Consider the following 24,028-nt stretch of genomic DNA (forward strand, 5'->3'; position numbering starts at 1 on the left):
TCCCACGCTTTGAACGAAGAGATGAGAACCCGATGACAAGAAAGGTGAGACAAACGTGCGGGTTTCCCCGCAGCGCTCCCCCGGCCGGGCTCTGCGTCACTGCTGGGACCCGGGGCCGCGGGACCGATGGCGGCGGCCCGCACCCAAGCGCCGCGGTGCTTCCGCAGGCCGTACAAACGAGCGGCCCCTCAGCACCGCTCCAGGACAGCCAGGCCCTGCGAGGTGCTCCTGGACCAACCCCGGCACCGACATCGTTCCCGCCCGGACACCAGCTGCTCCCTCAGGCGGGAGTTCCCGCTCCCGTGAGGGCTATCCCTGTGCTCTGGTGGCTACTGAAATTGTTTTCTCGCCCGACGACGGGCGGCGCATGACCAATAATACCGTTCACCTAACAACACCCCGACCCCACGCTCAGAGAGGCCGAACAGCAAGGGAGGAACGGCAGCACTTCTACCGGCCGCGCCCCCGGAGGCTGGCCCTCCAACGACCCGGCTCTCTCGCCCCCCTCCTCAGCCGTTCCCGGGCCGCCCCCCTCGCGCGCGGCGGCGGTTGCCGCTCGGCACCCCCGCCGCCCATTGGCCGCCGGGTGGGGGCGGGGCGCGCGCGGCGGGGGCGGAGCCGCCGTCAGCTGTTCGCGGTGCGCCCGGCGGCGGCGGCGGCAGTTTGGCGGCGGGGAGGCGCGGTGACGGTTCCCGTTCTCGGGGCGCCCCCGTCCCCGCGGGACGCCCGGCCCGATTTCGGCCCGGCTCGGCGGTGAGTGCCTGGGGAGCCTCCTCGCCGCCGTGACCGCGGGCGGCAAAGCGCTGGGGCCGGTGTGACAACGCCGCCGGGGCGGGGATGCGTCCCGGTGCAGCCCGGGCGGTGCGAGGCAAAGCGGGTGCGGCGGGACGCGGCCGGGCCGGTAACGTGCGTGTGCGCCCAGGGTTGCCGATCGCCCCGCTGCCCGTGCGTAGGCACCGCGCGGGTTTCTCGGGCGCCCGGGGCTCGTTTCCTCGTAGGATAGCGGTGCGAGCGGGGCTGGGGTGGAGCGCGGGACCGAGAGAGCTCGGAGGCCCGCGGGGTGCCGTGGGGAGCCCCGGCCGCCAGTGCCGCGATCGTGTCTCGAGGGGGAGAGCTCCAACGTCGTGGGGAGGGAGGAGTTAAGGCGCTGCCTGTGCCGGAGCGAGAGCGGCCGGCTTTGTTTTGGACGCTGGCACGCACGTGTGCTGAGCCCTCCCCCGGCTCCGCCGCGCGGTGTCAGCGCGGGCATGTGACCGCCGCACGGAGGAATCCCATTGACGCGCCGCTGGGGGGGGGAGCGCGGCCGGGCGGTGCATCCGTTGCTGCCGTGGGCGGCTCTCGGCTTCGGCGGCCGTCGCTCGCTGAGCTGCGCTCTGTGCTCTTGGGAAGAACTGGAGCGAGCTGTAGGGTAAGTCGTCCCCTACGCCGCTACGGCGTTCTGTCTGCAGCACTTCCTAAGCGCTCTAAAGTATGTCTCAGCCGTGGGAGGACCAGTAAATCTTGCTCTTTGTAACCTCCTTTTGTGAAAAGTTTGGTGCCTTTGTTGCGCTTCATTGTGATGATCGCGTGTGTCCCAGTGGGGCCGTGACGGATTAGACTTGGCAAACCTTGATTGAAGATAAAATACACGATCGCTTTGCTTCTCTGTCAGGAGATGTGCTCCCACGGCAGAGCTGGCAGAAGATCTGTGCCACTGTCTCAGGACCTGTGACTCCCTTCAGTGCGCTGCCCTTAAGCCATTGATGAGGTTGTTGTGAATGTTACCCGAAGCAGCGCGGCTGTCATCCATCCGTGGTGCTGCTATCCATTCTGCAGGCTTCCTTCGGCGCCGGTGGAGGGCTGAGTGAGCTGCTGGGGCAGTAATCCAAATATATGCCCCTCAGCTGAGGCCCTGCACACACGGCTCGTGCCCCGCTCAGACCCTTTGTCTCTTCTCACACACTGCTGTGTGAGTGCAGCTCACCTGGGGGGAGATGGGAGATCCAAGGGGAGCACTGAACGCATTCTTATAAAATTATTATTAATGTCTCCTTCAGGCTTGAAATTCCTCTTGCTAGTCTTCCGTTCTGTTAAATGCTTCGCAAACCAGAGCAAAGGAAGAGACGTGAAGAGTTGAATTTCACTGCCTTGTTTGGAACTGGGTGGAAATCCTGGAGATGGATCTCTTAGGAGACTGTCTTCCAATGGGGTTAGATGCACAGGTAACAGTAAAGGGACTTGTGGCTTTCCGGAAAATCTGCTTCTAATTACTGTATGCTTGCAAAGAGCTCTGAAACAGTGATTTAGGGTTTATTTGAGTTCTTTCCTCCACCATCTTTGTCCCATTTTGTGCTGCAGCAGAGCTTGGGAGCATTTGCTATGGTGACTACAGAAGTCCTGCTTGAAAGCCTGACACTGGCAAATGTGTTTTTTTGTTTTGTTTTGTTTTTTGTTTTTTTCTCCTTTTCTTTAGTCGTAGGGCTAACTGACACACTGACAGTGCATGTAGGCTTGGGGGCAAGAGGGGTAATGAAGTGGCTGTGTAGCCAAGTCTGGGACATGTCTTGAGTTGAGCCTAGGGAAGAAATGGGAAGCTGAAGGGAAGATTGGTTTATATTGGGAGAAGCTGTGCAGAACTTCACAGGAACAGCTTTGCCAGCTCTTGTGAGCTTTGCAGCCACTGGGGTGTCTTAAAAACTTGGCCTTGCAGCCTTGTGATTATGAACTCTATTTCAGCAGATGGGGGGAAAAAGTGAATGGGGCCAACCATACCATTCAAGTAGAGCAGGCCAAAGCAGTGCAAACCCCAAAGAAGCTGACTGGCACAGGGCAGTTTGGGGGATTGGGGCTGTTTTTACAACCAAGTGTCTTCAGTTTCTATGTGCTGAGGTTGGGGGTTGACTCCTGCCCTGTGACCAGCTGTGGGATTGGAGCCCTGGGTGGAGTCTCAGACATGTGAAGTTTGGCTCTCTCTGGCCAGGCGCACAGAGACTTTCTGCAAAGCCCTGATCTTTATCACTGAGTCTCTCACCTGTGATGCCCACCCAGATGGACTGCGCTGGGAGGGAGGGGGCAGCAGACATGGAAGCAAGAGCTGTGTTTTACTGTCGGAGCAGAAGGCGTTGTCTCCTGGATGTGATTCTTGTGTCTTAGCTGTTTCCTCAAATGTCTCTTTATTGCAGGAGCAATGGATCGCCCCAGCTACCTGGAAGAGGACTATTCTAGCCTGGATGGGCTGGACGATGACGTGTTTCACTCTGATGACTTTGGACTTGCAGGTCAGCCTGGTGAGATGACTGCAACTGGCATTTTCACACAGAACCAGTCCTACAGCTGCCTTCTGGGGAGGTTTCAACTATTTCCCCTCACACACTGCTGTGGTCCCGGTGTCAGGCATCCTGAGCAGCAGGACAAGGCAACTCAAACACTCAGCCCGTCCTCTTCCAGTCAGGATGTTATGTTGCCTTGTGGAGTCACTGAAGAGCCCCGGAGACTCTTCTATGGTAAGAGCACTCCAACGTCACCAGCTTTTCAGCAAGGAAACTATCCCTTCAGCACTTCCCCAGTCAGGCAGTTTCTTTCATTAAAGCTTTAAATTAAAAGACTTAAATTATTTTGCTTTTGTCCTATTCCCTAGAGAGTGGCAACTTGTATTTTCTTACCCTTGCTTGTCATTGCAGAAACTAGGCACTTGCTGATTGCTTCTGCTGTACTTGATACTTCTACTTTTTTTTCTTTTTCACTTTATTCTGTCGTTTTATTTTGCTGTCAGGCATTAAAATGTTCACCATCCGTCATATCCTACCATTTACCTGCGTTTTTTTAAGCCTCTTGTGCTACTCATCCACATAAGAAAAACTCCTGAAAGTTTGCAATCAAGAGAAGAAAATGCAAAAATTCCCACTGAATGGGACAGACTTTAGGCTCTTTACTGGGATTAAACTTGTTGAATAAGTACACTTTACTGGTAACTGATGGGACACCACTTGGTATTGTATATCCAATCCAGCTTTAATTCAAATCAGTCCCACCAAACACCAGAGAAAACAACTGAGAAGAGTCTGAAGGAAAACATACAGTAACCCTTAAAGGGGGGCAACTTGAGGCAAAGATGTTGGAAGAAATGTAAAATCATCATTAAAGAAAAAAGAACACCGCTGCACTTGTCTGAACCATAAACAAGCAAAAAGAACCAAGCGGAAGATCCTACCAGTCATTTGATTAGGGGAGCCAACACAATGTTATGCTAAATTGTTATAAATCTAATTAAAAGCTGAGCAAATTAAATTTGTACTGCATGCTTATGGTATATGCAGTCATTGTTTGGGCTTCAGAAACTGGACTTTAAAATGAGTCAAAAATCAGCATTATGTGCAACTCTTTCTGTATGTCTGAGGTGCAATACTGAATAAAAGAACTATTCTTTGTGCTAGGAGAATGACTCTTCCGGTCTCTGTTTTGTAGGGAATGCTGGTTACCGCTTACATGTCCCTCCAGTTGGCTTTGCATTGGATCCAAATCTCCAAGAAGAGCCTCAGGAAGGTCAGCGGGAGGCACGTACTGAGGTGCAGATTGCACGGAAGTTGCAGTGCATTGCAGACCAGTTCCACCGGCTCCACATACAGCGGGTAGGGTGTTTCCACAGGGGAAGGTGGGGTCTTTCTTATCTAAGAGTGGTGCTCCAGAAGACTGGCTCCAGGCTTCGGCTAAGCAGGCTGTTGCCTAAGGCAGCCGCAGGCTACCGGCAGTGACAAAACAGCATGGTATACCTATGTATTTTGCTTATGCTAGATTGATAGCTCTTTGTAAACGATTGGCAGGTAGAGGGAAGAGCATGTATAAATCCGTGCTTATTGTCTGGGAAGGTAGCTGCTGTTGTCTGCTATTCCTGATCTTCTGGTTCATCAGCAACAGGGTCACTAATGCTTTCCCTAGCATTTTACTTTCCTTCTCTGCCCTCCTTACCATCAGCATCATGTCTTCTGTGGTACAGTTGGTTGTCTGTGACTTGTGTCAGTTCCTCATCTTGGAGATGACAACAAGCCTAGAGTCTGTTTTGGCACTCCTTGTTGTCTAGAGATAGCTGTCTCAAATATTGAAGTGTATTATGATCATGCTAGACTTGCTAGCAACTCCTCTGTGAGACAGTCCTAGCTAGTGTCTCAGACTTGTGACCAACTTCCTCACAACAAAAGACAGCTGTAAAATGCCATCAGGTCTGAAAAACAGTCTTGTTTTACTTTTCTTTTAAAAAGGGAAAGAAAAAAAAAAGAAAAAGCATTGCTGTTTTTTAAAGAAACAAAGTAAGAGCATCGTCCCTTAAAAACCTAGATTCTTTCTCCATTCTCCCTCCCTTTCCCTACTGAATGGTAAACAAATAGAAATTCCAGCCATGCAGAGTTTGGTGGCTGGAGTTTGGCAGCACTTCTCTACTTGTATGCAAGTCCAGCAAGGTGTTGCAGTGTGTATCCAAATGTGCATATGAAGAAGTTGCCACTCTTGCTGACTTGAGAGAGTGACAAGAAGCTTATCTCATTCCAAATGCGTTGGTGTTGTTAACTTGGAGTCTGTTGCAACTCTTCTCAAAGGTAAGTGAGGAGCTCTGCCCTGATCAGACATGGCTTGTAGCAGGGCAAAGCTTTAGTAGTCTCTGTGATAAGAAAGAGAAGGGGGAAACAGGACTCTTCTTAACGGAAGGTTAAAGCTATAACAGGAAGATTAACCTGTGGAAAGGTGGATTGGGCCACGAATGTCATCTTGCAAATTACAGAAAAACCACAAGCTTTTTAGCATGTGTTGTTGGTTGAACGGGGTTTTCCCCAGCGCCACCTTTTCATCACAATAGCTATCTACAGCCAGATTGTCTCAGCGAAGGGAAGGCTAAAGCCTCCAGCGTGGAGGAGCCCTGGAGTGAAGTGGTGGAACTGGTTGTAATTTGACCCCTTGCATCTGGGGGAGTGAACCTACCTCATATCTATGCCTTGGAGACGCACCCAAGAATGCCCATCCAAAGCAGCCCTCTGAAGCTGACCCTGGTCTGGCTTTTGCTGCCTCTTGGCCGCGGGGAGCTGCCAGCCTCCTGCGCTGTACGCAGTGCTGCGGCTAGGGCTGCCCGGCCAGCCCCAGTGCGTGCCGGCCAAGCATGTGGGAGAGTTAGTAAACAAAGGCGTCCGCCTGCACTACCCAATCCTGCAGCCAGCGGAGGAGGAGCTCTGCTGTCTTTGTTTGGACTGGAAGAGCAACAAGTTGTAAAGGGGGGGAGCTGTTCAGCCATTTACGTTTGAAAACAAAACCTTAGAAATCCAGAAACCTAACCGAGGATGGAATGGTTCAGCCAGTGGTTCTCCACAGCCCGACCCTGGGATAGGCCTTGGCATTTGCATCTGCTGGGGGATTCTTTCTCGTTTGTCAGGGAAACTAAGTACTGAGCCACACACTAGCGTTTGAGGCACTGTTCCCCATGGAGTGTTTTGTTGAAATGTCCAATCCCCTCCAAGCCCTGCATGGAGGATTTCCTATGGCTTTAGGCCTGGCTGCACGCAGCCCCTGCGTCCCTTGTGCAGTGACTTTTTGCAGCCTGTCACTGAAGAAGCAAGCAGTCTGCCTCTGGAGAGGCACGGACTGGCTTACAGTGTGTTGTGGGGCAGTCTGAGACATGGAAAACCAGGCTGTCATCTAGCTTGCTGTAAAACTGAACACAGATTTGGATGCCCCATTCCAACCTGTCTCAAACAGCTGGTCAAAACCAGCTTTCCAAAGTGATGTCTAGAATCAGATTTAGAAAACCACAAAGTTACTCACACCAGTGCGGTCTTGTGAAGTCCTGAGGGAGAGCATGTCTGGTTTTCAACAAGCTGTGCCTCTTCTTGGAGACTACAAAACATCTTATCTGTGAACTTGGGAAAAGAAATGTATACCCTCATTCAGCAGGAGTTAGGAAAGACTTTCAGTGTCAGAGTAATTCACATGGCCAGCTCAAGAATTGCCCTCACTTGGCTCTTGAGTTCTGTGAGACAATTCAGCAGTTCAGGTATGGCTCTCATTTTGCTCCTGCAGCAGCAGGGCTGTGTTGACACAAAGGCTGTTGGTTTGTTCGCTGGCTGTGAGAGGGAACTGAACAGGCAATTGCTGCTGAGGTTGACGTCACTGAGTTGTCATTGGACTCGGCTGCATGCACAATCTAACCCCATCCCACACTGGGAACCCTAGAGAGTCACTGTTATCTCTTCCCTGTGCTCTCTGGCTATGTGGTGTTTGTTTTGTGGTTCTTGGCTATGCAAAAGATTTTTGGGTATGCATCTCGTACGAATAAGAAAGTTGGCTGCACCTATGCTTGCTTTTGGCATGTACACCGCTTTCAGGGTTCTATTTCCTAATAATGTATTAAACAGAATACAGTGGTTTAAAACCTGACTTTTTAATCCTTAGAACAGTGCTAGAGCAGTAACACAACATTCCCTAGCACTCTGTGGCTTTAATCTTTTTAAGGTGCTGAATTTATTGTAGGAAAGACAAGCAAAGCTCGGTGTTTGTGTGCATCAGAGCACTGCCAGAGGTTAATCCAGTTTCAGAAGTGCTCTTTAGAATGACATGCAAGACCATCTATGTTTTCTAAAGCTCTTCAGAGGCAGCTCTTACCTGTCTGAGGCTGTGTAGCCTCTAGCAATGTTTCCTCCATTCCACATTTCTTGCTCTGCCCCTTAGAAAACAATGCAGAGCTGAGTCATGCTTTCTCTGGGAGAAGTGAGCACCAGTTGCATTCCTCTTCATTTGGAGCAAGCATGCATTTGCTGTGGTACCTGTGTGCTTTCTGTCCAAGTTGCTGACTGTGGCCCAGCCTGTGACATAAACTGAAGGGTGTACTTGGTGGTTATGAGGAACAAAGCTGGGCTCAGAGTCCCTGTTGGTCAGTCAGCAGGGATGTGTTGCCTGTGCCTCCCTGTCCAGGCTGTGGCAACAAGCGCTCGGGCTCTTCCACAGGTCCTGAGTTCACTTGACCTCTCTTGTCGTGAGGAGAGGTTTCAGCTTTGCCTGACACTGAATTTCATGATCTGCTGCACCGCTGGATGGAATGTGAGTAGAAAACTACAGACTGTAGCAGCAGTGAAGAGCTGCCCTATAGGAGAAGGCGGATTATGTAAGACTGAGATGGATGACACTATATATCAGTGTCGCACCCCTGTATTTTGACATGGATCCATTCAGACGTTGAATGCTACAGGTTTTAACAGATAACTATCACAGCAGGCTGCAGCTTTGAGGGGACCATTTTTTTTCCACGTCTTCTTTGGAGCGACCACTTCATGGGGGAATGAAGCTGTGTCTTTTGAGAGTCAAGGAATAGTAGCCTTGAACAGTTCTGGGCTCCAGTCCAAGCAGAGCCACTGACTTGCTGTATGACCTCAGACAAGTCTCTTGACCTCCTTGTGCTTCAGTCAACCCATCTGGAAAGCCTGGTTTAAAAAAAGCTGACCCTCAATGAGAACCAGATGCCGAATCAGAGCTGAGCTTTCTTGAGTAAATAAGTGCATTACAAACAACAACAAAGCCCCTTTCCAACACATCAGGGATCCTGCAGTTGATTAAGATATGCTGACCACGCTCAAAAAACCTCCCATGAATTTAGCTATAGAAAATTTTGTCTCTGACAGTTCCCAACTTGATTCAGCAGATAACTCTTGCTGTCACTGTGCAGTGGACCCAAGCAATATGTGGAGTCTGGATGCCTGTATCCCTCAGCTGTGGACAAGCTGCCAGACTTGTACCATTTGTCTCAATTTAATGATACTGAAAATGTATGGGAGGAAATGTTGTTTTCCTTTGAAAGTGAAACTTGTTACATTTTTGCATATTTTTTCCCCTCTGTGTCTCATGAGAATTATTGAGGCCTCCTTTGAGACACCTTTGCTTACGCAATAGGGAGCCTGGGTGTCTTGTCAGAAGCTTCTTAGTTCAGCATAATGGGTACACAGCACCACCTGTGCAATTGTTATCCAGAACTCCAGCAGGCTTTCTCCATTGTTTACTGGGGACATTCAGGGAATTTTTAATTTAATTTTGTAGCTGAATTTTTCTGTAGGAAGTTCTCCTTTACATGACTTTATATTAAATATAGATATAGATATATATATATAAATGTAGAAATTCCCAAACTGGCCTGCAACTGAGCCTGTAGCACCAACAGCTCCTTACTTGTACCTGCAGTCTCTTTGAGACTTGGGGTAAGTGCTTTCATTTGTTTTCATAGGTTTGTACATCTCAAGATCTCTGCTTCTGGCTACTGTGGGCTGGTCTCTGCTGCTGCTGTACAAAGCAGTGATCTTCAGTTCAGCTTTGCTGACTGTGGGATTCAAGTTGGTGCAGGGTTTGAGTGTCTGGCCAAGTGTGCAGGAGCACAGCATGGGAGAGTACCAGGCTGAGAATTCTCTAAGTAGGTGAGCCCAGTGTAGAGGACAGGAGAGGCAGAATATGAAATGGATAAAATTGAGAGGCAGGGCTATACAACTGGAATCCTAAGCCTGAGGAAAGGAGTATGCTGGGAGAGGAGTTCACACAGTTGATGGAGTCGGGATCTTGATATGGGAAAGTTTTTTGCTTAATTTTATTAGATTTCTTCAATATTATTTGCCAAAACAGAAAAAAAAGAGGTGAGCTTGGAAGTGCACCTTCCCTTATACGTACAAATGACATGGCAACTTGTTGCCCCTTACTTAGCACCTGTTCTCATGCTTCCTAAATCTTGCTGCCTGTGAAGCTGATTATTTGACATTAGGTTAACAGAAACATGCTTGACCCTTTTAGTTCTGTCCTAAAATAAAATACTTTGTTGCACTAAGAATGGAAATGAAGAGCAAGAATACGATTATGCCACTGTATAGATCCATGTTTCCCCTATATTTTGAATTTTGCATGTAGTTCTGGTTTACTTTCTGCTAAAAATGAAACAGCAGAACTGCGAAGGGTTCAAAGGCAAAGAAGGGCACTGAAATCTCCTTATGAGAAAAGAAAATGGGGTAGGACTGATAAGCCTAAGAAATATACAAGGCCAGGTAGCAATATTAATCTGAAATCAGAAGTGACATGAAGTTGTGGATAAACTCACTTCTCCCAGTACAAGAACAAGGCAAAATCAAGTCAAGCCAGTAGGAGACAGCTCAAAGTAAATAAGGTAGTTTTTTTTCCATGCAATAGATAGCTCTGGGACTCCTTGTCAAGAAAGACTGTGCATCCCAGTGCTTTACCTGGGCTCAGGGGTAACTGGAACAAGTTTATGGCTATTGAAAGGGTCACTAGGTAAACAGAAACCAGATCTGACTCAGGAAGTCATAAGCTCAAAATAGTTAGATGCTGAAAGAGTATTAGGGGGAGCTATTGCATGTACTTGCCCTCTGCTTTTCCTCAGGCAGCCACACAAGGCTGCTCTTGGAGAGTAGGCTGTACGAACTCGATGCAGCAGTTGCATGCAACTGTTACACATTAGCTTAATAAAGAAACAGAACTTTAGTGTCAGCATAATCTATTCTTTTTTCTCTACACTTTCATCTGACAAAAGACTTAAGTATATTACATTTGGTTTTGTTCTTTTTTTTTTTTTTTCCTGCTTGAAAAAGTGGATAATGCTAAAAAAGCAAAACTTCTTGCCTGATTCTGGAAGAGGAACTGGGCAGAGGATAAGGGAGCCTGGTGACAGGAGAGAAGTGAGGACTGCATAACGGGCTGCTGGGAATCCTTCCCTCACCTGGGCTACTTTCAGGCAGTAGAGCTGCAGTCTCAAAATATCACGATTGCACCCCCTTAAAAAATATGAAATATTTTGGGGGACAGTACAAGTGATACACAGTGAGCTATTCTACGGTATTTCTAGTATCACCTGATGTATTTTTATGTGGTTTAAGTAGTGTATGATGTTTCTTGTTCTGTGAAATCTCAGTGGTTTTTTTTTGCAGGCTGGGCTGCGTTTCTTCAGCTCTCACAGTGCCGTGTGAGCTGTGGTAGTGATAATGTCCTTCCTACTCATGGCAATGCAACAGCTGAGAAATCATTTTTCAATTTAGGAATAGTTGCATTTAATCTTGCACTTATTTGTTAGCGTAGGAGAGTAGGAAACACAGGTTAAAGCTTGTCTGAGGTCATGCAGTGATCGCAGATGGGAACCCGGCAATTCGGCCTACAGTCCTCTGCTTACACTGGTTGATCTTATTAAGATACTGTCGTCTCTTAGGGGGATGATGAGATGTTTGGAGTGATTATTTATGGTAGGAGTGTGCATGTTTGCATTTTACCCAATTAAATTTTATGGTAGGAAGACGGGGAAGTGAGGGTCCAACTGCAGAGTCCTCCTTTGTTTCAAGCCACTGAAGGGGAATGTCCCGCTAGCCTTTTATAGTCTGCTTTGTTTTGCTGTTTTTTTGTTTTTCTTGGTAGCTGCCATTGCCAGTGGCAAAGTAATCTTTCTGAGGACCGCACCACAGCCAAAAGAATAGCGATCTAAAAATAAAGCAGTGAGGCAACTTCTGTTACCCCAAATTAGTCTTTCTGATGTAACCTGTTACCCGAGGCTGGCAATGGAGAGCTGCAGCCATCTCCAAGAGGCCCCGGAGCAGCAGCGAGCCCCTGAAGGCTGCGCTGACCCCAGCGAGCGAGGAGGCGAGGGCGCAGTGTGTGAGAATGGATCTGCTGGGCAGTCTTTGCGCTGCGGCTGCTGTGTTTATATCGCTCTCTAAATTTAGCCTGTGAGTCATCCGAGCTGCTGACGAGAGGCGGCTGTGCCCGCAGGCTGCGGCGCTGCACCTGCCTGCCCCCTGCTCCCCCTGGCGCGGGGCAGCACTGCCGCTGCGCTCATCCCGCTGGACTGTTGTCCTGCAAAACTTCCAGAGCTTTACTTTGCTGAAAGCCTGAGGTGTGCTGTAATCACTAGGGGGTGTTTCCCGTGCACTGCGCAGTGTCTCAGAGCCAGTTTAGATGCTAGGAAAACAGATCTGCCTCTGCTGCCCGGCTGTGAGGTGCCCTCCTGTGTTCAGCCTGCACAGCAGTGGAGAGTTGGCCTGGATGTCCATGCTGCACCCTGGATCCCAGAATGCCGGGGAGTGAGCCCTGCCCAGGCACAGATCTGAGGGCAAGGCAGCACCAGGTGCAGCTGTGGAAATACAGGACCCTTATTTACCTTCTCCTTCCCGGCTCTGTGGTGGAAAATAACTCTCCGTGCCCCAGGCTGGTGCTGTGGGCCTGGGAACGTGCTGGCCGGTGGCTGCCCTTCCCAACTCACAGTCAGCTGGCTGTTGCCATGGCGCCTGTCTGCTTCCACTTCCTGCAGGCTCGGCCCAAGAGGAAGGCACAGGCCAGCAGCTGCCTGCTTGTTTGTGAGCTACAAGACAGCCCAGAAAGGGCTCACCTGCGCCCAAAGCAGGTCTGGGCCTGAGGCCTGCTGACCAGGCTGGCGCTCATCTCTGGTGCTCCTCCTGTCCCTCCTCTGCCCCACACCACGTTCCTCCCTGTCAGGTTTTTCTGCTCCTGCACAAGGAGGAGAGCTCTTTCTCTGCAGAAGCACACACATTGCTTGTCTTGCTTTGCAAAGCCTGCTGGGGCTCTGACCGAGGAAGCCTTGCTCAGGAGAATGTCTCTCTCAACTTCAAATATTGCCCTGTTCAGTGGAACCACAAGCTATGTGGGTCAGGACATTCCCTGTACTCCCTCTGTTCTGCCGTGCTCTTCTTTCTGTTGTTCTCTGTTACTGTCTCCTTTTTTTTTTTCTTCAGCTTTTTTTTTTTTTTTTAATATATGCATTATTCTTTTGTCATTAGCAATCACAGCTGGAAAGACCTGAATTTGATTTCTATTTCTCTGCAACAGTGGGGACACCTTCCCCATAACCTCCGTTGCTGTGGGGACTGTGACTTTCTAGTCTTTGTGAGCTGAAGCACGTTTTGTGGTAGCACAATGTGCCTCCAGCCACCTGGCAGCCAAAACAGCCCTCAGCAATGAGTCAGCAGCTGTTCCCGGTGTGCGAGTATTTTTGTTTTCAGTGAATAAATAAAATCCCGACAACTTGCTGCTGGTACTTGTATTAGTCATTAAAGAAAGAATGATGTTTTTATGTGCACATATGCCAGTAATCTTTTGCTACAATATTGCTATTTATGTTTGTATTTTAATCCTTCCAGTTAGGGTAGGATCAAAATTTGACCCTTAACCGTCTCTAAGCTGTGAAATAATGTCAAAAGTTGCCCATAAGCTGAAGAGGGCAGACAGGTGCACAGGATGTGCCATACCCATGTACAGTATGTGCATATGTGGTGAACATATTCTTTATTTTTCAAGGACAGCAATGGCTCCTCTGTCAGATGGTAAAAAAAAAAAAATAATAATAATAGGATTAATTTTTTAAACGTTTGTGCCCAAGGACTCAAGGAGCTGGCAGAGGGACAAAGTTTTCTTTAAGTTGTATTACCTGTACTGATTTTCCTTTGAGCACCACGTTCAAGGGCTTGGAAGGAGTAAAACACTTTTGATACCTAGGGTGCTGTTTGACAGATGCCTGTCTGTATACTGATAGCGTAAAACATATTGGGAGTACTAAGTCTGAGGAGAGAAGAAATGTCAGGTCAGTACTGTCTCCCTTTAATTTGCTTCCAGGAAAGTTGTTGTCACTTTTTTGTTTACCAGTTTTTGGCTTTTGTCAGCACAGCTCATGGTGTAGGCTTTGCTAGTGTGCTGTTGGTGCTGCGCAGGACACTTTTCCTGTAAAATGCCCTTTCCTTGTGACTCATTGAAGCATTCATGCTAACATCTCAGACAGACAGTCTCTTAAGGATATCCCCTTTAAAAAGCAGCTGCAATAGGAAATGGTTTTATGTGCTTCCAGCTTTGTGTTGACTTACTGTTTTCACAACTCTAGTCTTGGTTAGCGTAGAGGGCAAAAAGGGCTTCTTTGGGTCTTGGGGAAGAAGGCTCAAAACATTTGTTGTGTTTCTGCTAACTGGAAGTAGCAAAGTGTTCATCTCTGATACTGTGGTGCAGCAGTGAGTCTGAGTGCTGAAATGCTGTGGTGAGGGTGAAATCAGCATAGCAAGGTTTAGGAAAAATACTGTCCTGGGCTGCAATAGTCCTGTGTCTTAGAAGACTGTAAGAATTTACTTATTTACTTTAAACACACCACATCTGAAAAAAATTAGATGCAGAATTCATGGAGTCATTCTCCTGGTTTTTCTGTCCTTCCTGGCAGCTGAATTATACCACAAACACCAAAAACAAATCCATAAACTTGTCCCCTCAAAAGCCCCACCAAAAGGAAAACCACCAGTTCTGAGATGTTTGAGTTTTTTGGTCTTGGCAAAGGCATTTCTAGGGAAAAGCTCCTGAAACTTGTGAAAAGTACTTTTTTAGGCTCAGAAGTTCTTTCCATAAATTGCTTTATCTATCTCTGTTGCAAATTATATCTACCATTTCCATTCTGTGGCTCTTATCCCATGCTGAATTGGTGCCACAGAAAGCAGATCAGCCCTGAAGTGAAACCATAATTATGAAAGCCCTGTTAGCTAGGCTTGCCCCTGATGGAAGCAGTCCATCTTGCTCTCCTCCTGAGGCTGCCTTGCTGTTGTGCTGGCACAAGCATCGATTTGACTACGTGATGGCATGGATCAGATGGATTAGGATGACCCGATCAATAGTAAAAGTAGCTTTTTTTGACAGATCAGTTCTGGCCTTGATCATTTTCTTGCTCTGTTTCCCTTTCCGGTACCAGTGCAAGGTGAGGACAATGCAAGCAGACCACTTCAGTCTGCAAGCCAATGAAAGTGTGTGTGAGCTACACCCCCATGGAAGGAAATGCTGGCTAAATATGGACCCAGGAAAATAGAAGGCCTGTGGTCTAAGCATAAAACCTAGAAAGTTGTCCTTGGCCTGCTGGATGGTTGTAGGCAGCGAGTTGCCTCATGCTGTTTTTTCGCTTCAAAACAGAACGAATGATATCAATATCCTTCATAAAGTTGTTTGAGATCTTAGTTTTTATAAGCAGGGGGAAGCAGATTGAAATGGTTCTGATTGAGCTCTTCTTTGTATGAAAATCTCATTGAGCGTCTCATGCCAATAATGAGAAACATTTTGAACTGGAGAAAGAAAAAAATGCTTTACCAAAAAAGTAGCTCAAGTAGGCAGTGAAATTAACACAGTAGAGTGTGAATTTTAAAAAAGTTCAGCATTTTAGCATTAGTGCTTTTTAACTTCAGAATTGCTTTTTATTGTTAGAATTAGTGCTTGTGATACCACATCCCATTTGCTTTCCTGCAGGTCTGTAACTCTTCTGAAAGTAGAGATCTAAAACTTTTATTTACAAAACAAAACCCAGTACTCCTCTCAGAGTGTTCCTTTCAAGCAAACAGACCAAGAAAAAAACAGGAGGAGGAGAAGCTCTGTCCTTCCACCGTTTTTCCCTGAATGTGGCCTTCTTCACCTATCATAGCAAATAACGATTGTTTTTTTCTGAGATGCCATTTAAAACTTCAGAAGGAGACAGAATATTCAGAAATCTGCTGTGGTTTGTGAAAAGCCCAAAGCAGTCTCCTACATGAACTGGGACATTAAATACCAGGATTTTTACACATAGTTGTCCTCCTGACAGGGCGGTGTCGTTGAAATTGCAGATCCCAGATCAGCTGAGGTATATTTCAAGTCTAGCATCTTTAATCGTGACTTTGAATCTCCAATACCAGTCCCTTGCAATAGACTTATCTTCTCTTTGTCTGCCAATGGAATGAAATAATTTGCCAAAGTAACCGGATTCCCTTCAGAGCATCTGTAGTATGTTTATCCACTCTGCTCTCCAAGCATAGTTCAGTGTTTGCGGTAACTGCAGAAGAAGGTATTGTGCTTGCATGCTGCTTCATTGACATGTTAGCATGAAGACCTAAAGGAGCATTCAGCTTAAGCCATAATAGCTTGATAAATGCATAGTATCGAGATGTCATCAGAACATTTTGGTCCCACGTACGTGCTTGAGCAGGTTTGGAAGTGTAGAGGAGGGTGAAAAAGGTCTCTGAAGTATTGACAAGGAAGGACAAGCCTGGTCAAACCGAGAAGCGAGCAGCAAAACAGAGAGCATCTTGCTTTTTGAGAACAATTTAGGTGTCTGTAACCCAGCCCTAGAGGATAGTGTATGAAAGACTGTTTTCATGTAAACCCAGCCATGTTTGGACAGTCTGTATAGCCTGAACCCAGGAGTGGTTCCTTTGAAATAGTTGATACCAAGCTCTAGAGTTGCTATCTGTGGGTCATGCACTAAACACAACAGTGTTTAAATGTGTGATTAGATCTGTGCAAACTTTTCTAAATCCAGGAGACAACTGTTAAGTCTTGAGGCTAAGGAGAACAAACCACTGCTAAGAAGCAAGATGAGCACAGGTTTTCTGAAGCCGGTCCAGTATGTAGTTGTGATACAAATGGCACAGACCTATTTGTGCCTAGATATGAATATAAGTTAATATAACTTAGGGTGGCTTTGGAGAGCTCATTTCTAATACACTAACTCCAGTTGCAGCTCTCCCCTATTTGTGATTACATAAAGAATGCCTTACAATCACGTTGTTCTGCCCTGTTGGGCTAATCTAAGTTGAAACATCTTGTTCATATAATGTGCTTCAGTGCTCTTTTATGAACTCCTGTGTACTGAAGCAAAGTTGTTGGAAGTCAGTCTTCTGATTCCTTGTCTGCTGGGGATTGCGGGGGGGGCGGGGAATAGGGGCTGGTTTGTTTTGTTTTCCAGAAATGATCAGTCCTGCTTAACAAATATGGAATTCTGGATGAGAAAACAAAGCCTGACTTCTAATACAGAGCTGGTTATTGAGGTGAAATAGTATCTCAGGCTGAGCAATGTAAAGAGAAACCCACCTGTTTGTGTGAGATGCCATTAAAGTGCGGGAAGGTGGGGGTATAATAAGAGCCACTTTTGCAGGGTGATTACACATAACAAAAGAAGGGACAGTGTCCGTGCCCCAAAGCTGCATTATAGAGTCTGGTGTCCCCCTGAAACTCAACTCCCATGTTTCTTCCCTGACAATGGGACCTGAAATAACCTCTTGGTTTTGGTTTTTTGTGTGTTTTCAAGTATGTTCTTGCTTAAGGTTTAATTGGCTCCAGTCAGTAGGAAAGGGCTCCAAGGCTGATTATTTATGGCTTACTGTCAAAAGTGGCTATAAAAAGGGCAGTATTATCTTGGAGATGCTGGGAAGGAAAATGTGGTGGGGGGAGGGTGGGGGAGTGTGTGTGTGCACGAATGTGTTTTCTTGTACTAGATGAAATCAGAGTTTTGCTGTCTCAGCAGTGTGGTTTAAATTGAAGATTAACCCTTTGACCTTCACGGTGTCAAATCACTTACAGATGGATCACCAGTTATATTTTTACTTTTTTTTACTTTTGGGGTGAAGGGGGGCTTTAAAAAAAAAAAAGAAGAAAAAAAGAAAAAAAAAAAGGTTGTTTGTTCATGCAGCTGGGGCTTTTGAAAGGCTCAGAAGCCAATCTGATTAAAAACAGCACTTGGCTAAACTCTGCAAAATCCTACAAGCAAAAAAAAGTTTAATCCTCTTGTGCACAATGCATAAAGGATCTGCTCTTTTCTTTTTGTAATGTTAGAGCTACAATTATTTCTGGAGAACTTATCATTTCCCTCTCTCCTCTCATCCCTTGCTGCACCCCCTTGTTATGCTGATGGGATTAAAGTGTCTGCTCTTGAAAAGTGTAACTGAGTTGTTATTGGAAAAGAGAAGTGGTATGTTGCAATTCTAGAAATATAAATAACTTTGTTTCAACTGTTCTCTACAGCATCAGCAGAACAGAAATCAAGTGTGGTGGCAGCTTTTTCTCTTTCTACACAACTTGGCCTTAAACGTGGAGGCGAACAGGAACCGCACTGGGCAGAGGTGAGCTTCACCCACCTGTTTCAGGCCACATCCAGTCTGCAGGGAGCACTGAACAAACACTGGTTCGGGGGAGAGACATGCACACCGCCGGCCGGATGTGAGGACTCTGAAATTCTTATACTCGTCTTCAAGTTTAGGGTTTTATGGACTCTTCTTTGCTGCTCCCTGCCTTGTGAGGCGGGGAGCTCTTGTCCAACACTGTCGAAGGAAAGCCAGAATGTGGATGTGTTTGGTAAAGCTTGCTGCTGGTTCCCCGCACCGATAACCTCAGTGCAGGAGAGGCAGATATTAGGCTAACAGTTTCCTCTGCCCTGTGTGTCACTCGATGATAGAGTGCAGGAGTGTCATTTTGACTGCTAGTTAAAAATGATGTCTGAGGACTGGTGACTTTGAACATCAAACGTACTTTGGGTATCTTCACAAGCAGAGATGATGATTCCTCCACGATGAAAGTTCTTTTTAACAGTGAAAACATTTCAGTCGCTTATATTCAGCAGGTTACTTGTTTTCTGAATGGGTTTATTTCTTTGCATCTTATGTGAGAGAAAATCACAAAGAAATACAATCTCCTCGATCTTTCCATTGGGCACCAGTTGCAGCACTCTCATATGAAGTTGTTCTTTGTCACTGCAGCCAACAGACCAAGCTGTTTCAGTAGAATGTTCTTACAAACATTCCTGGAGTTACTGGTGGCTATTAATTTCTGTCCCTCTTCGCTTCCAGTTGAGTATTCACAATACCCATAAGCCAGCATGAAATGAAAAACCATGGATTATGACATGTGTCATTTTTTTCTACAATGCTATTGTAAATGCTTTTATTAGTTTTATGATGAATGGTTTTGTTTGTTTGTTTTTTCTCTCCTGTCACCATAATGTGGTTGGCTGGGAAGGCTTAGGTCCCAGGCGTCTGATTAGAACTGCTTTAGGATTTGACAGGAACATTAACTAGCAGCTAGTTTGACACACACACACTGTACAAGCAATCTGTCCATTACTCCACTAAGTGGTATTTGGAGGCATGTACTGACTAGCAGCAATAGTATTACTTCATGAGAGACCTTCTAGTGGTTCCTAGTTTATATGCACTCAGAAATTTGTCCATGTGATTGACGCCATTGGACCAGCACAGGAAAATAACCCTACCAAAAGGATGCAGACTTAAAGATGTAAGGCTTCCTCTGTGTAGCCTTAAATATCATTAGTTCACAAACCCAGTGGTAACTAGGGTAAAATATTAACAGAAAAAGCAATACAGACTTCATTTTTTTTTCAGACTACTTCCATGTCTCCACTGCACCTTGTCGTAGATCTCAAATTACAAAACTAGCTTAAGGAAGATCTGTCCAGAGAATTGCTCTTTAACCCCATTACAAATGTTAACTTCAGCTGTTGAGAAATTTTTCTGCTTTTGGTCAACTCTGAAAAATAGGCATTACTGTATGAGAAGAGTAGTTTACTTGCACATACACTTTCTCCTCCATCACTCTCTCCACATCCTTCTGTAATTCTTGCTTTCTCTGGTATTTTGTATGATGTCATCAATGCACTATAGTGTATGGTAACAATTTGCTGAACACTTTTAAATGTGGACTTTCTCCTGCTTTTCCAGCCCCATTTTCTTTATCTGCATCTTGCTTTACTGTGGCAAAATGTGCTTTAGCTCCCTGAAAGAGGTCTCAAAGCCTTTTTCAATTTCATATATTCACAATCACTCTCCTGCAACATAATGAGAGTTTGTGAGAAAAGCTTTTTTTTATCCTTTTATGTTATTTTTTTCTAGCTAGGGCTAGAGTAATGTTTGTCCAGGATGATTAATAATTCATGCAAGTGAATCTCAAGTAATATTTTAGGGGGTGGGTTTTAGGATGGGGGGAGGCTTTTGGGGGGAGGGAGTTGTTTTGGTTTCTGTTTTTTTTTATTGTTTCTTTAAGCATGTGCACTACAGAGTTACCCAGAGGGATACAAGTGCTATCTGTTGCCGACTATGTTGCAGCAGTATGAGAAGCCACTCTCTACCCATGTTTTACAGAGATGAGGCTTTCCACACCTTGATTTGCGCAGTCTGCTTGGAGTAAATGCTGGTCATTGGAGAACAAGGACTTTGATGGGGGGGAAAGCCTGAGGGGTAGTGTGAGAACAGACTGAACTGTGAGCCCCTAAGAAACTGGGTGCTAAGGGCAAGACTCTTAAAATGGAAAATCTTAAAGAGGCCGGAGTGGGTGTGCTGAGGCTCAGGGAGCAATGCAGCTGTGTTGCCTGCCAGCATGCTCTAGGACTCGATGCTTGCATTTTTCCACAGGGTGCCATGGCCCCTTTATTGGGCACAGTCACAGACCAGTAGATCAAAGCTTTGTCATAACAGCCCCACAAACTAGGAAAGACTCAACAAGTGCATCTGACACCTAAAAAACATCATGAGTTTTCTGCTTCCCCTCTGCTTTGACTTGACTGCAAAACAGGCCAATAATGCTAGTATCTGCTCTGAATACATAAGCTGGAAAGATAGGTCTGGTATTGGCACTTTCTGGTATTGCAACCCTACCAGTTATTCTAGAACATAACTGTTCTTAATGTGGAGAAACAAATACCTGAAATTGTTCAGCAGTCAGGCTGACTGCATGAATAGAATCACTTGGCTCAGGGAAAGACACAACTTTGCCAGTCCGTATTTCCCACTGTAACAACAAACTTATCAAAATTGGTCATGCCAAGGTCTTTAGTTAAAATCTCCTCAAACAACAATACTTCATTGGAGACATAGAGCTACTCCTAGACAAAGGCTGATTTCCTGCAATAAGCATGGTGGTTAATGTTGCCAGAGATTTGCAACCACTGATAATATATTTGAATTATATTCCATATCTGCATATCTTGGAGAAAGGAAATATGCTCTGTCAACTCAAAATTCTTATTTTGCTCCATGTAGACTTTATGGGGCAGTCTGGTTTTTCACTTGAGGAAAAGGAGCTGTTTCATGCTTACAGTCTCACCTACTTGAAGAAATAATGGGTACTTGTTATTTATTTTTTCCTTCTGGCCTGGTCAGATGATTCTGTCTTCTCTGGAGGGTGAAAAGATTTCACATGTTTACTAACAAATACACAGATGTACATCACTCATGTGATCATCCTTTTGTTTGACACCCATCCTGTGTTTGTAAGAACCCTTCAGCATGCATTGAGATCTTCTCAGAGAACCTCTTACAGTGTGACCACAGACACAGGCCAATTGTTCGGGGAAGCACATCCAAGGAGCATGGATTAAATTCCGTTGGTGAAGGAATATGATCAATTTTTTTTCATACTAACTTGTCTTCATGAAAGAACTGGTATACTGTTTTTCGGTGTCTTAAAACTACAGTCTAACGATTACAGAAAACAATTGGATCTTCCTTCTATAGATACCTAATTTTAACAATCAGTTCTTCAAACAAACAAACAAACAAACAAAAACACAAGTTGAGCTGCTGATAATATCAGCAGCATTGAAGTATCTTGCTTGCTTTTCCCAGATCTCCAAAATGGCTTCAGACCTCAGCTCTCTCCTTGAGAGATCTTGGTGTCCCTTCCCAACTTCTCACCCTTTTGGGGCTCTTGTAACCTCGGCCATCCCTGGATCCAGTAAACCCGGTGCTAGTAGGGAATAGTTAATTTTACTTTTGTTTCCTGCAGTTCTTGAAAGCTGAGCCAGTAATTGCAAAGTGACTGCCCAGGGATAGCTGCAAACTGCCTTTAATAGGATACAAAAAAGGCAGAAGATAAAATGAATTTGCATAGAAAGGATTGCCTTTGGATTTGTGTGCAAGGCTGCAGAATTCTCCCAAGGTGCTGATAATCTCTGGTAGCACTGAATTCCTGCATAACTGATCGCATATTTCAGTTTAAGTAGCCTAGTGGGTTAGATGTTTGTTGGCTAAACTCTCTGTAGAAAAATCCTGAAAGAAACTTCCCTATCAGCCTTTGCTTCGGAGATGTGTATCAGCAAGGGACTAGAGTAGAGCAACCCAGTCCTTCTTAATGTAGAAAGGGTGATTGTGAAGACTTCTCTCTTTCATTCCATTGGCTGTTTGCTTTGTCCCTTGAAACCTGGATTAAAGTTATATGAGATGTGTGCATGTGAGGTTAATACAGCCCAAGTTGCTCTGTAGCAGTCACTGGAGCTATAGCCAAGGTTGAACTTCATTCTGTATGGGTCTTGGCACTCTTCTGGGAAACTGCATATTCTGCCCATTAGTAGACTTGGGAGAAGATTTTCCTTTTTTAAGAAAAAGGAATATTACTTGAGGCAGTTGTTGCAGTGTGACCCCCTCAACTCTGCAAAATTAGTTCCACCCTTCTGCTACTAGTCCTGGCCGATATCTTTGCCGAAGTCGTAGGAATGGTGAGACTGTGACATGCTGGATGGTGTGCTATTGGGTATTTTTAAAGGGAAAAATACAGACAGCACATAACATATGTGCTAGAAGCCAAACAAGAATGCGGAAATGTGGAGGCCTTGCCTTATTTTACCAGCTATATTTACTGCAGGATTATAAGTAAAAGGGCCATGGATTGCTCATTCATATTAATGGGAGCTCTGCACATGGACCAAGCACTATGGAGTATTAGCATAATTTGACAACAAAGGTTTATGTCATTCAAAAGAGTCTGTTTTTCAAACTGGCATTTGTGCTCATTTGCAAAAATGCCTTCCTATTGCCTTTGATTGTTTTAGCAAGAAGAAATACCTCAAGGAATTGATAAAAGATCATAGAACAATCTTTTACAGTTCCTAAAGACTTCAGTGGTCTCTGTTTCTTTGGTTTGCATGTGTTCACACAGGTGTTACACAGCTCAGTTCTTCTCCAAAAGGAAAAGCAGAAAAGACCAAACACATCAAATGCACTGGAATGTAATTGTGTGTGCGGGTGTGCGTGGGTGTGTGTGTGTGTGTGTGTTCTTAAACTGAATGCAGTCTGACATCCCCTACCCCTTCTTTCTCCCATGTGCCTCACCTTCCTCCTTGGCCACAGAAAGGAGGGTCTCTTCCTGTGAATCCTATGCTGGAAGTTGGTTTCTGGGAAGCGAAACCTAATGTTCTGTGGGCTGTTTTTTAAAGCCATGTTTCAGTTCTGTCTTCAGACTCTTAGCTGCCTTTGGGGAATGGAGGGGTGGGAAGAGTAGATTCTTAAACTGTTTTTAAAATCTATTATGAAAATGTTGCATGTATAAAGTTATTCTTAAATCTAAAGGAGTCTCCCTGATTTGTGGACACAGCTCCAGGAGAGCATCATCACAGATCCCTCAGCTCCAGTTTTTACCAGACTATTATGAAAGGAAAATTTGATGACAAAAGGGGAGAGACTGGTGTGATGTAAAGACAACATTGTCAGTATCTTTTTAAATACAAGTCAGAAGCTAGGCTTCAGATAGGGAAATTTCAAAACACCCAAGGGATTTGAATGTCTGTTTCCACTGGATACATTTGAAAATCCTGCCACTAAATTTGAGTTTGAGTGTCTAGACTGTTGGGATTCTTGTTTTGTGAAACCAAGCACGTACCTTTTCTTCCGTTCTTTTCAGCGGTATGGAGTACACTCTCTCATGTTTCTAGGTAAAATTCACTGATGAAGATACTGTGAAATGTGGCTTCACGTTTTCTCCCTTCCCCTCTTGCATGACTTTTCTACTTCTGTGTGATTTAAAACTTCAGAGTCCTTCATCTGGAAAACCAAAAGGGTAAAGTGAGCTAGAATTTGCAATGTACTTAATAAACTTCCCATAACCGCAGTGGAGGGTTTCCCCACGATTTCCGATGTTCACCAGAATATTATACTGTCCTGCTGCAGAAGTAATTCTGATGCTCTCCTGTGAGATTTTTGTCTGGATTAGTCCTGAAGTGCACACACCTTCTTTGCCATGGACTGAGACCCAGTGAGAATGTAGCATTTTGTTTATCCTGGTTGTGTGCCTGCAGGACTCCTGCCTGTACCAAAGGTGACTGGGCAGTGCTCCTTTTTTTGTTTTGTTTTGTTTTGTTTTGTATCTGTGCAGTATATTTGCTTCGTGCTTTCTTTCTTTGGTGCTTTTTAATACTTTAATACTTGGATTTTTTTTTTCTAATAACTGGTACAATTTTTAATAAAATTGTTAAATTCTT

General features: G+C 45.6%; 1 protein-coding gene across 8 annotated transcripts; it reads left to right on the plus strand.

Moving 5' to 3' along the window:
* The first annotated feature begins 654 nt into the window (after nt 1-654).
* BMF (Bcl2 modifying factor) lies at nt 655-24,028 on the plus strand. 8 transcript variants are annotated; one of them, XM_040701132.2, is made up of 6 exons: nt 655-753; nt 1,652-1,948; nt 2,037-2,201; nt 3,162-3,482; nt 4,444-4,607; nt 17,791-24,028. In XM_040701132.2, exons 4-6 carry the CDS (start codon nt 3,167-3,169, stop codon nt 17,890-17,892), a joined length of 582 nt encoding a protein of 193 aa, XP_040557066.1. In that variant the 5' UTR covers nt 655-753; nt 1,652-1,948; nt 2,037-2,201; nt 3,162-3,166; the 3' UTR covers nt 17,893-24,028. The 8 variants fall into 8 exon arrangements, with proteins under 8 accessions (XP_040557066.1, XP_015143049.1, XP_015143047.1 ...); XM_015287563.4 differs by lacking the exon at nt 1,652-1,948 and having other exon boundaries at nt 655-1,408; XM_015287561.4 differs by lacking the exon at nt 1,652-1,948.

This window comes from Gallus gallus, chromosome 5 (assembly GCF_016699485.2).
Source record: "Gallus gallus isolate bGalGal1 chromosome 5, bGalGal1.mat.broiler.GRCg7b, whole genome shotgun sequence".
Lineage (NCBI taxonomy): Eukaryota > Metazoa > Chordata > Aves > Galliformes > Phasianidae > Gallus > Gallus gallus.

Excerpts from the sequence above, each read along its gene's own strand:
- BMF (XM_015287563.4), top strand. The coding sequence starts at position 3,167 with ATGGATCGCCCCAGCTACCTGGAAGAGGACTATTCTAGCCTGGATGGG. Across the intron at positions 3,483-4,443 it reads GCCCCGGAGACTCTTCTATG|GGAATGCTGGTTACCGCTTA; the intron begins GTAAGAGCACTC and ends TCTGTTTTGTAG. Across the intron at positions 4,608-17,790 it reads ACCGGCTCCACATACAGCGG|CATCAGCAGAACAGAAATCA; the intron begins GTAGGGTGTTTC and ends TGTTCTCTACAG.